Source organism: Cyprinodon variegatus, unplaced genomic scaffold (assembly GCF_000732505.1).
Source record: "Cyprinodon variegatus isolate N-32 unplaced genomic scaffold, C_variegatus-1.0 Scaffold348, whole genome shotgun sequence".
Lineage (NCBI taxonomy): Eukaryota > Metazoa > Chordata > Actinopteri > Cyprinodontiformes > Cyprinodontidae > Cyprinodon > Cyprinodon variegatus.
In genome coordinates, this window is record NW_015150801.1 from 543,123 (window position 1) to 556,183 (window position 13,061).

Below are 13,061 nucleotides of genomic sequence, written 5' to 3' on the forward strand. Positions count from 1 at the left end.
AAGGAAAGGCGGAAATAAACGGCTTATGAAAAAATACTGGGATTAGAAAACATATCAGTTTTTAAAATAATAATAAAGCAAATAATTAGAAAATAATATAAAGAGTGGAAAAACCCGTTTAAATATATTTGGAAAGTCAAACAATAAATAAAGAGTAAAATGGGTTTTTAAAATAAAACAGCAACAAATTAACTTGAAATAAATAGGTAAAAAATGCAGCATTCAAAATACAGATGAAATAAAACAGTTAAAATAAAAGATATATAATTATGTCAAAAATGATTTACTATTTTTAAATATATCTCTAGTTGTTATCTGTTTCTTGCATTTCATAGCTCACTAATTTAAATATACATCCATTATTTCCCCATTAATTGATATTCATGATTTATTTGTTTATTTATGAAGGCAATTTTTTTTTTTTTATGGCAGGATTGGTCTTCCATAGAGGATGCAAGTAAATGCGAGTGGAAAGGAAAAAAAAATGATGTACGGGAAGAGAGGATGAAGTAATAAAGAAGTACTGATAAATGAGCTAAAAGGGGAGCAGGAGGATAGAGGGAGGGATAATAAGCATTTGGAAGGAAAAGGAAGAACGAAAATTAATTCATTTTTACGTTTCCATCTGCCCCCACGCGGGATTAAGGTGCCACGAAAGGATCGTTAGTAAACTCACTACAACACACCCACAGCACATTCTCCAGCACGGCGCGGTGAAGCTTAGACTGGTCCAGCTTTAGAAGCGCACCAACCGGCACAAACAAGCACCCAGCAGGGCGTCGCAGCCTCCAACGGGCACCCTGAAGAAACCATTTGGGGTGTTAAAGCGGGCGAGGACCATGGAGGGCCCAGTCAACGGCTCAGAACTCCGGAGCCAGCTCCCTGCAGTCAGCCACAACATCAGCTTCTGTCGGAACTTCACTGACAACGGCAGCTTTTCTGAGACGCGATGCGACGAAAACATTGGACTGACCAGCAGCCTGGAGGAAGACGCCAACCCGGTGATCATTGCGATCATAATCACCGCTCTTTACTCCATAGTTTGCATGGTGGGGCTGGTTGGTAACGTGCTGGTTATGTACATCATTGTAAGGTAAGCGCATTAAAGAGTCAAAGATTTGCCTTCTTTGTCTTTTGGTCGATATTTTAACATTTGCGGGTGCTTTAAAACTCTTATTACCTGTTGCTACAGGACATTAAACGCTGAGCAGTCGTGTGTGCGTGTGTTTAATAAACGCGCAGGTTCCAGGTAGGCTGCGGCTCGTGCGTAAAATGCGTCTTACTTCTCCTCACATTGGCATTCAAGCGCGCGAATGGCTACAACCCTAACCAAGAAAGAAGAAACAATATACACTTAATTTTACTGTTTTGAAACAATTAAATATAATTGCTTGATGCGTAACGCTGCTCCTTAGCGCAACTAAGCTGAAGTTTGCGCTGAATAAAAAAAAATGATGCACCATTGTGGCTGTCTAAATCCTCCGTGTCGTTGGTTTCAGTGTTTTCTGTGTGCGAATCATAGGGAAAATCCACAAATATTTGGAAAATGCTTTGAAATAACACACACAGATGTTTTTCTCTGCTCAGCTTCACAATTCACAATTTTACGCACAAGATAGGGAAAATTCCAGCTTCTTATAGCAGCTGCATAATACTTACCGTTTCCTCACGTTAATCTAGTCTGATTTTTTTTAAACTCAGTCAGCCACTAATTTACATCTTGAACTTTTGCAAAACAATCCTCAGCTTTCCATATAATGTCAGTGTGAACTTCTCGTATGTGCTAGAGGTGTCAAAAACATTCAGTGTTCTGATATATATATATTTTTCTCTGTAGCATGAGTTGCATGATCCAAACGGTCTAATTAAATATGGAAATCTGAAATTTGTGTTAGAAAGCTGCGCCTGATGGAGCTTTTGGACAAAAATAAAGGGTTAGATTGGTGAGAGAAATGTGTAGAATGGCAAATGGACATGGAGAAGCAGTGTTCATGGATGGATTTATTGAAAGTTGATCATGGTGATACAGGAGTTTGCAAGGATCATGTGAGAAAAACTCAGAGGAAGGGGTCATGGCTTTCTGCTCTCATGTGAGTGTGAAGTGATTACTCCATGCTCACATCATTGATCTCTTGGAGTGGTCTGGCAGAAGGTTTGCTGTAAGGAGGTTGTCAAACAAGAGCTTAATTCCATCTAGCTGTAAAGTGCAGACGTGTAAGAGAGTTATGTGGTTATTTGCCTATCTTTCACTGGCTGATGTTACACAACTGCTTAATTGCATCAAGAATTGCTCCATTTAACCCTATCCCAGTTGTGAAGCCGCTTTAAATGTTTCCTGAATTACAGCAGCTGCCAGAATCCTTTAACGTTCACTGCAGATAAGGTTATTTCACAGAAAAATACAAACTAACAGCTGTTTGGTAAACAAATCAAACCAGAGCAACTTAATAGCTCCACACTTATACTGCATTTAGTTTTAATGGCACTTTTAATGACTGCTGTAGTCTCAACATTATTCAACCCCTTCATGACATGAAGGGGTTAAGTGGCAGAATGAATGACATGAATGCAGTAGTAGCAGCTCAACAATAACTGATGGGGTGAAGCCCAGCAAACACGCCCCTAATGCTCCAGCATCAGATCCTCTTCCACCAGGGTAAAAATCCCATTTGGATGCCAAGATCCTATCCAGATCCATCTGACATCACTGCTGCCAAGCAAACATGAATGAGGCACATTCCATAACTAGATACAGTGACTTAATATCACAATGTTGTTGTTTTTTTATCACTGCCTTACCTTATCAAGGCTGCACTTTAAAAAATGAAGTTGTCTAGAGAGCTGTTCTAAACGAAATTTCTTTTTGTTTACACTTGTGTATACAAAATCTCAAAATAAATCTGTCTATGTCTAAGTCATACATCTTTAGTTCTATAGGAATAACATTTTGTTCTTCTGACATTTTGCAAACTTAATGCAGACAACAGTTTCCTTCAGCGTTCTTGGAAAATCTAAAACCACGTGATAAGCAGTGCCCCTAAAAATAATTTAATATTTTGGTTATTTGTTTTGCAAATGTCTTTGCTTTTATACTGCTTCTATATTTCTTCTATTGTATTATCTAATTAATTTAAAGCACATTGAATTATCCATGTACTGAATTGTGCTATACAAATAAACTTGCCTCCCCTGTATTGAAATTTGAGGTTATGTTGCTGCTTTTTTAAATTTCAATACATTTTTGTTAGACAACTAGATTGAACCCTATCATCTTATTGGATGTCCTCTTTAACCAGGCCTTGTAGGATCTTCAACTTGAAATCATTGGGCCACATGCAACATTATCTTATTCTTATTGTGAACTTCTTATACTTTTTGTCCTAAAGTGGGCTTTTACGAATGCGACGCGTCAAATTCACCAAATGCTCTTAACTTTAAATTATCTTTGTAAACTTAATACAGTCCACCTGTGCATAAGTGTGCATTCCCAAGAAATCTAAATCTGCATGATTACTATCAACCATCACGACAATGTTCTGCTAAATCTCCTTTTTATACACAGACACGTGTACCATACATCTCTAGACCACGTCTGCCATCCCTTCATCATACTCTCCATCTCTCTCACAATGCATAAACATATATAAAATATTGATGGAAAAACTCCAACTTGACAAAATCAGACAGACCCAAACCAAAATATTTCACATTTAGTGTAATAACAAAGTCAAGTAGCTGCCATGGAGTAAAATGAATGAAAGTCTTACTTTGACAAAATGACAACAAATTTAACCAGAGTAGAACATACCCGCAGCTGCAGGTTTAGTGACCAATGGTTGTCATGAAACGCGGACAGAGGGACCCAGTATTCAAGGAGAGACAGTCAGTAGGAAAGTTCAAAACGTTTATTAAATAAACAAACAAAACAAAAGCGGAGCTGTGGCTTGCGGACACTGCAGGATGGGCAGCGGGGCACCGCCTATCTCAGACACTCTGGTTTAGCAGTTCAGTCCATGAATGTCCCCAAGTGCTGCAGTTCCAGAGGACATGCTGGAAGCCGATCCTGGTCAGGGATCCAGAACAGACAGGAACAGAACAGGTGGCATGATCCAGACTTCCAGGCATCCACAAGCTCCCAGGAGGGTTCAGAGTCTGACTGGGACCAGAAGCATGACCAGGTGGTCACGCACAGGAGCAGACAGGATCAGGTGCAGATGAGCAGGCTCAGTGGAAGAGGGTAGCCGAGACAGGACGTGGAACCAGAACTAGATGCAGGGCTTTAAACTGGTCTCCTCCCTGGAGCCAGGCTTACTGAGATAAAAAACTGAACCTCCCCACATATAGAGCCAAAAACCCAGAGGACTCCGCAGGGGAGGAACAGTGGACGATCAGGAGACGAGACAAACACTAAAACTCTCTTTCCACTGGCCGCCAGGATCCAGGACACGAACCAAGGAATAAAACTAACAGATAGGCTAACAGAAAGACAAGTAATGATCTGGCACTGAATGCTCAGGCTGAAGGGAATTTAAACCAGAGGAAACAGGTGAGAGGAATAAATTATAATTGAGGCAGGGAGGGAAAAACGACAGGTGAAAGGAATGACTAATTAAGGGAGAGCAAACAGACCAGATCATGACAGTTATCAGCAAATAAAAATGTAATTTATAATGGCAGAGTTGGCTAATATATATTAATGAAAAATGGATTATCGCTTCTAAGTAAAACAAATGTAGTAATTTGGTGAAAAACTAGGTTCAGGCATCAGTTGAGTGATTGAGCAAGACTCCTATGTCACGTCTGGAGCACTTGTAACATGTTCACCCCTGAGAGAAGATTAGAAATAGGAGAAAGTGACATTCTCTTCTTAATCATGATTTAAGAACAAATTTGTGCGTATGAACAGTTCTTGCATTAGGCATATTGTCCTGTCTAAAGGTCCATTGATGCCCAATCCCTAGCCTTCTCACTAATTATATGACATTTTTTTTGATGTAAGTGGTGACGTCTTTGAGTTTAGGTATGGAAACCTTCAGTATTTAATCATTCCCTAATTTATACTCAAACCTGAGAGGCCACAGCCATCAAGTCTTGCTGCTAGTGAAAGAATGTTTTTGACCACGTCTGCAATAGAACCTGGTAGCACCCCCCTCTTTTAACTACTATATAGCATACTGTAGCCCTTGTTCTATTATTATAAACTTGCAAACTTTGCATACAGCTGAGCTCAAGGAACATTTTTTCCCTTTTCTGTCTTTGACTGTACCTAATTTTCTTTGTTTATGCAAGGCAATGATCCCTTTTCTATTTTCTTTATTTCTTTTTACTAAGTATGTTTTAAAATTCAATCAAATACAGTCAACAGTTGTGGTATTTGAAGCCTTTTATCTCAAGCACACAGATTAAAGAAGCCCTTGGCTGATGTCAATTGTTCTTGTGTAATGCTCTGAAAATGCATTTTTCTTCTTGAAAACTCAGACAATTTAAGCACAGGTTAAATCCTTTTGATGCAACTTCCGCTAAGTTTCACAAGTAATGTTAACATCATAAGATATGTTAGGGTCTCTGGGGTTTTGCTGTTTTTCTGGTGTGAGTGGGCTTCCCATCACAGAGAGCATCTTTAATTGTGGCTAGATCGACCAATGTTGCTGCACACCTGAGGACCTTTCTCAATCAAGACAATAAATATTTATATAAGGAGGTGAAGGATCATCTCTGTTTGCCAAATACCTAAACCAGGAATATCTTTCTTGGTGAAATTTGTTACTAGTGGATCTCTTTAATGTGGAATCTGTTATTGTTCCAGACAACCTGTGAACCTTAGTTTATCTCTGATCTTCATGGAAAAGGTCTTCCCTGTGTGCTGAGGTACTGAGTCTTCATCACCTGGCTACCCACTCTCCAGCATGATGTCTCTTGCAAGTGCCAACACTCGGATCTTGCTGACATTCTACTGAACCTCTGGGGTACAGCCTGCAAAGCCTGCTGCATCAAACCCTAAAGATCCATGCTGACTCCCCTTCATCCCTAAAGTAAGCAAATCAGTCATCAGTCGTTATCAACCAACTCCTTCCTGATCTGTCTGCTTTCACCCCTCAGATCAACCAGAAAGTTACAACTGACTTCCTGCAGTTCCCCTTCTTCCAGATTCTTGTTGCTTTTGTTAATAAAACATTAAAATTCACTGGTTCTCTGTGTGATTCTGCATGTGGGTCAAAAAACTACAAAACAACATGACACATGAGTGGTGTAATTTGCTATATACGCGCTAAATGATTTATTCCAAAACAATGGTTATTAACAATTAATCTGCACCATTGCTGGTGTAAATGAACTCATATTAGGGATCATTAGATCACACTTGAGATGGAAGCATAATCCTGCTCTGAGTTGTGCCTGTGTTGCTTTAAATGTGTATTTTTGCTGCCATTTCTTGAAAACTCAAAAACAAAAATGTCTGCAATAAAGTGGCATTGTTTAGGTATTCAATAATCCTTCTTTAAAACTAAAACAATGAACAATCTAGGAAAAATCTGGATCTACTCATTTATCTTGCTCTTTTCCAACATACTGAGTTAATGAGGCTTTGAGGGAATTACAAGGATGGTAAAAGATGAACCACAATCCATTAGGGATGCAAACATATCAGTGTCTTGTTCTCTGCTTCAGTTTCCTTTTGTCTTTTTTCCCCTCTTGGCGGGTTGAAAGTGAGCTGCCATTTAGATAATGACATGTAGTATCGAGCTCTCCATCCCCTTTTTATGGATGTCTTTGACCAGAGTTTAGCCAAATTCTTCTCTTCTTCTGGTTTGCTTTTGCAGTCTGGAAGCCACAAAACATGCCATCCATATGCTCACCTTATTTATTTATTTTTTGTATGTATTTGCGGCTTCCTGTTGTCCCTCTGTAAAACTCCAGAAACATCTGCAAACTTTACTGTATAAATAAAGATGACCAGAGGGCTGAAGGCCCAGTTGGAAAAATCAATTCTTGTTGAGCAGAAGGAGTCAGCGCACTATAAGGAATACTCTTCAGCCACCGACGGAGCACATTGCTTCCCGTTGCCATGGAAACACTGGGAGGTGTGTTTTGAAGCCAGACGGAGAGCGAGCTTTTTCCACCACTTCCCCAAATCCCCTTCCTGTATGGCCCATCCAGCAACAGGAGCATAGGAGGCTGTGGTTAGTGTCTTTCAATATCTGGGGAGTATCTGAATCTAATAAGCATATACGGCTCTGGATATATTTTAACGTTTTGATAGTTTATGCGACATCCAGCTTAACAAGTGTGTGGGTTTGTTGATTCTTTTTGTAAGATACCTACAAGGTTCTCAAATTATTCCTTATTTATGATTATTTGGTTTTAAAGGCAGCAAAACCTTATGAAACGTGGAATTTCAGTTTCAGTCATGTATTTTTCTTTAGATTACCCAATGCTTGTCATGTTGGTATGTAGTTTTTTTGACACACATGGAGAATCACACTTAGAACCAGTAAATTTTAATGTTTTACTTACAAAAAAAAATTCTGTAAGCGAAGAACTTTATTAACTCAGTTGAAGTTTCTGGTTGGTCTGAGTGGAGAAAACAGACTGATCAGGGAGGAGTTGTTTGATGACAGCTGATTACTGATTGATTTGATTATTTTACAGATGAAGGGGAAGCAGCATGGATCTGTGGAGTTTTATTCAGCAGGCTTTGCAGACTGTATCCCAAAGGTCTAGGAGAATGTGTGTGAGCGTTCTGGAGAGAAGGCGGGTAGGCGATGAAGACTGAGAGCTGCTGCACACAACATCTGGCAAGGAGGGAAGATGCTTCCTTATATACACGCTAGTTATCTTGATTGAGAAATGTTCTCAGGTGTGCAGCAGCACGGGTCAGCCCACCCACCAGCAAAGATCCTCTCTGTACCAGGAAGCTCACTCAAACCAGAAAAACAGCAAAACCCATCAACACATCAAAATTATGCAGACATAAATGTCATCTCTGTAGCACCTAAAGAAACAGCTCTTTGAGTGCAGAGCACCTGAAAACATTTTGGGGAAAAAAACTAACTGAAGCCAATAAACCGTGAATAAAAATTAAACTTTAAGACAAGGAAGGAGCTCTTCAAATATCTACAGACATTTTGAAGCAGCTGAAGAATCATCTTTTGCCTCCGAGACATGATCTATGAACATATATTGTATGTGAAGTTAGTTAGTATCATCTTAAAGATTTTTGTGTAGATGATTTGCAAGGTGACTAAGGGGGGTGTCAATTTAGCACCTTAGACAGATTGAACAGAGCCTTAAATTGCCTTGTGATCTGGATAGTGAGGCAGTGCAAAGATGTTATATCTGGAGATATACAACAGGCGAAGACCAAACTTTTAATTTGATTTGGAAGCACTTTCTTTCCAGCAGCCTTTCACAAAGGCTTAATTTGCTACCATTTCTTTATTAAATCTTTGAAAAAGAAGCCAAGTCTGATAAATCTAGGATAAATTAGACCATTAACTAAAGGATACTGCCTCTATTTTAAGTCCTTTGTTATGTGTTTGCTGTTTTTTCCTTTAGTTCTTGGATTTCTTACACTTGCACTGTTATGTAAACTCTAAAAAGAAGTAGCCAGACTGGGACCACTTATAATTTTTGATTGCTTTGCAAGATCATGAGCATTTTATAGGGTTTTGCAATGAAGGCCAAAAATAACAAATCCCTAAATGAATTGTATAAAGAGAGATAAAAACGAGGCACCAGTAGACACCGTTCTACTGTAGAATTTTAACTCTTTTGACTTAATACATTCTTTGTCCTGCAGATTCCCATCAGATTCTGAATGTACTCAATATTATATACATACGACGGAGTATTAGGGCCAGGCTAGAGATTGTTTTTTCCTATTTCAAGAAAGTAATACCAATATGAGAATAAAGTCATGACATTACGAGAATAAAGTTGTTAAATTACGAGAATAAAGTTGTAACACTACCAGAATTAAGTCATACAATTATGAGATTAAAGTCGTAAAATGACGAGAATAAAGTCGTTATATTACAGGACTAAAGTCACAATAAGATTAAAGTCCTAAAATTATGAGAATAAAGTTGTATTTTATGACAACTCTTACAAGAAGCGCAGTCTTCCCTAAAATGAGGAATGTTGTTCATTATGTGAGTTATACTTTGGTTCTGGTTTCACAAATAAGGAAATGTTTTAGCACACAGGCATCATATTGGGCAGGATGTCAAAGTGGACTCAAGTTGCTGATTGTTGGTCGGCCCTCATATGCTAGTCGGAGCTTGAAGCTTTCTTTCTGAAACGGGTTGTGGTATGATGACTTAATTCTCGTAATATTACTTTATTCTCGTAATGTCATGACTTTATTCTCGTAATGTTATGACTTTATTCTCGTAATGTCATGACTTAATTCTCGTAATGTTATGACTTTATTTTCTTAATGTTATGACTTTATTCTCGTAATGTTATGACTTAATTCTCAAAATGAAAAACAATTTTAAAAATCTTTAGGCTTGCCCTAATACTCCCTTGAATATAAATGTTACGTTAATGTCATGTAGAATAACATCACTTGAAACTTAAAGGCTTTACCTGATAAAGTCTTGTTTTTATCTTTTGTTTAGAAAAAATAGTCCTTGAATGCAAATTATAAAGACACTTAGTATCTTCAAAAACGTACAAACAACTTCTCTTTCATCTTGATCTTTAGTTTAGTTTTAAGTTTCTTGGTTGTAATGTTGCCCAGCACATCCCTACTGTATTAATTTCACATATTTTACTGTTGTTGTGCTTCTCGCTCAAATATTCTTTTCTGTTCTTTAAAGGCACATTATGGACTTTGTTACCTCAAGAGTTGACGCATATGAGTTACTTTAAATGATTCCTCAGGCCAATATACAGCGCTTGACATTATCAACACCACGAGCGGAGCTTCGCTCTTGAAATACTGCCTATGTAAGTTGGGAGAAGATGGCCAGGTCATTGACCAGGTCATGTAACCTGGAAGAACGTATCGCTTTACGGCCACAGGCTCTTTTATAGTCATGGAGCTGTGGCTTTTGCTCTCCTATTTTTCCATTTGCTTGACTACTGGTCATGACTATGAGAGGAGGAAAGTTTAACCTTCTGAGGATGCTAAAAAGAGAAAGCGGAAAGAAGAAGCCGGACGTAAAACCATTTTTTTTTTCTCAAATGTATTATTTGACTGGTAAGTTAACACTTTGCTCCTAGTATACAGTCAAATATCTTTGTTATTATTTTCGATGGTTAGTAGAAGCAAAATACATGCAGTTACAGGTCTAGTGCCCCTAGTGGGCAAAAGTTACAATTTGTTGTTCTATTCTTCATTAAATTATTTGATTTTATCCCCAATAACCTTTAAACAGGACATCTTTATTCCATATTATACAACCAAACCTAGTTAAGAGTCTTACAGAAAAATCAAATTACCTTACATTAGCAGAATGTGACATTCTAATAAAAAGAAAAAAGCTATACATAAGAGTGTTGAGAAAACAATGTACATATGGCGAGTTAAAATGTGGAACGTTTGCACAGCTCTGTATTTCTAAAATTCTGAATCACTCAGGGCTGGGATACCACACTATGATTAAAACAGTAAATCTGCAGTCGTTAAAAATTTACAGAAGTCTGACAGTTTTAAATAGTTTCTTTATAATATCTTTGAGTTTGGAACACTAGTTGAGGCGGAGCTGGATAGAAGAAACTTCTCTAAAAATAAAGTTTTCAGCACAAAGGTAAGTATATTAATAATATCTCATACAAATGTACCAAAATTATAATTATATTATTTAAGACATCCTGCATGTAAAGTGTTGATGACTGCAGAAAACCCAGAAGCTGCACATTCTAAAAAAACAACACTGTTCTAAGGTACACTACCCAAATCTACATTGAATTTATTAATGTTTCCTTCCTAATAATGTTATCAATAAATTTGTAATAGAAAATCAGGCTCTAAATGGTAAGACCCTAGGGGTGATTGTGGCTTTTTTTTTCCCATAAAAGAATCAATAGAACTGAAACATTAATGATTAATACAGCATTAATTAATACAGCATTATAGCTTTCACAGATTTCCTGTTGTATAATATGTTCCTGAAATTCCCACAAAAAACCATGACACTTATATTCAAACACAACATTTTCTTACGTTTGTTCTTACTACTTACTTGGAAGTGTGATTTTTAAAATTATCATTGTTATTTTGAAGGCATATAATTTTTCCATGTTTCTTAACAGCTGGATCTCTTTAATTTAGAGAGAGAGAAACTAGTGATGTTATAATACATGTTGTTTTTTTTGCGGGTGTGGGTGTGTGTGTGTGTGTGTGTGTGTGTGTGTGTGATATAAGATCAAGATGATTTTTTTATTAGATATGCAGGTTTCTAATACCTGAAAGAATCAGTTTAATAAGACATTATTTTTGGACTCTTGCCTCCGTATTGCTACTGGCAGACACACTGTGATTCTGTTAATGCTTCTTTTCCCAAATAGTTTATGTTTCAGGGTTGTGGTTTGTCTGCTTTTTTGCTTAAAAAAAATAAATCTATACTATTAATAGTGCAATACTATATAGCACTATTTCTTCTTCTACATACCTCAGGCACTTAATTAAGCTATTAGGCTTTTCCATTGAAATGTATGTTTTTGTAAAATCCTAACTTTATTTCCACCTTGTCTTTATAAGTGTGTTTTAAGTATGGTTTGACAAAGAATGAATAATCTGAATCTAATTAAAGCACCTTTGGAACATGTTCCTTAAGTAGCTCACAAAAGTGGCTACAGTTTAAAAAAGAAAAGCAGTTAACTGTTTAATCTCTCCAATATCAAATTTGAGTAATTGTGTATTACACTAAATAACAAATAATTTTATAATGTTTTAAATGCTATTGAGACATGATTAAATAATTCTAATCAAGTTATTTTAAGGGTCTGCAATGAATTGATCACAATTACAGTATTTGCATTTTTTGAAAACCGTATATCTACAAAATAAAGAGGCTTTTCAATTTAAAATCCCTCTTTGTCCCTAAATTCTTGAATAAATAAACATTTACACATAGCGACACATATATTTATTGAAATTAAGCTATTTGATTAACCAAAATGTAGGTTATTCAACCATCAGATTGGTTGAAAGTTATGATCCCTCCATCAGTTTTTGTCTCGCTTCTTCCGTCAGGGTCATGGTGGGGCTGGTGCCAATCTCCAGCAGTCTATAGTCGAGGGAGGGGTACACCCTGGACAGTTCACCAGTCAATCGCAGGGCAAGACAGAGACAAACAGCCATACACACCAATTAACCTAACAGTCATAATTTTGGAGTGTGAGAGGAAGCCGGTTTACCTGGAGATAACCATACATGCACAAGGAGAACATGCAAAATCCATGCAGAAGACCCTGGGCCAGGAATCAAACTTTTCCTGCAAGGCAACAGCGCTGCAAACTGTTTCACCTTGCAGCCCAAAGTTTTGATTATGGAGCTTTCATGTATTTATTGGAACCCTATAGGCAAGCCTGAACAAAGCAAAATGGCTTACATTATTAACCCTTTAAGAGTTTCAAATTTGCTGTAAACAAGTTAAAGTTCTATTACGGTACTAAAACGGACTACAGAACAATGCCAGTAGAGCTGTGCATAAAACAATCCTTTTCAGAGCTTAATATTTAGAGCATTTAAAACATAGGATCCACTGAAGCCACTTTTTCTCTTCATGTTTGTTACCAACAATAGAAAAATCCTTGTTACAACCCATTTTACCAGTGAGTTGTTTAGTTGTTCAGAAGCAGGCTGGCTTCATAACTTAAGCTTGAATACTTTTTCAGATCCAGCGCAATTATAGCCTGACGTAGTCCGACTCAATTCTAGTCAGAATATGAGTCTGATATTGCTCCATAGAGCTGTGATTATGGGGCGTGTTTTGAACGAACCAAGAAAAAAAATGCCTCTGTACTCAATTGGATAGACCTACAACCAATAAGAGCAACGGAGTGCGTGACGTATGTTAAGCGAGGCATAGTTGTTGTCCACAAAAATC

The 13,061-nt window shown here is 37.4% G+C and overlaps 1 protein-coding gene across 1 annotated transcript in view; it reads left to right on the forward strand.

Annotated features, from left to right (window-relative positions):
- Window positions 1-557: 557 nt before the first annotated feature.
- Window positions 558-13,061, forward strand: part of LOC107091694 (delta-type opioid receptor-like) — a 52,704-nt gene continuing 40,200 nt past the window's right edge. Inside the window, exon 1 of the mRNA XM_015385776.1 lies at window positions 558-1,093. Within this exon, the coding sequence (XP_015241262.1) occupies window positions 840-1,093 (254 nt within the window). The 5' untranslated portion in view covers window positions 558-839. The remainder of the gene's footprint in view (window positions 1,094-13,061) is intronic.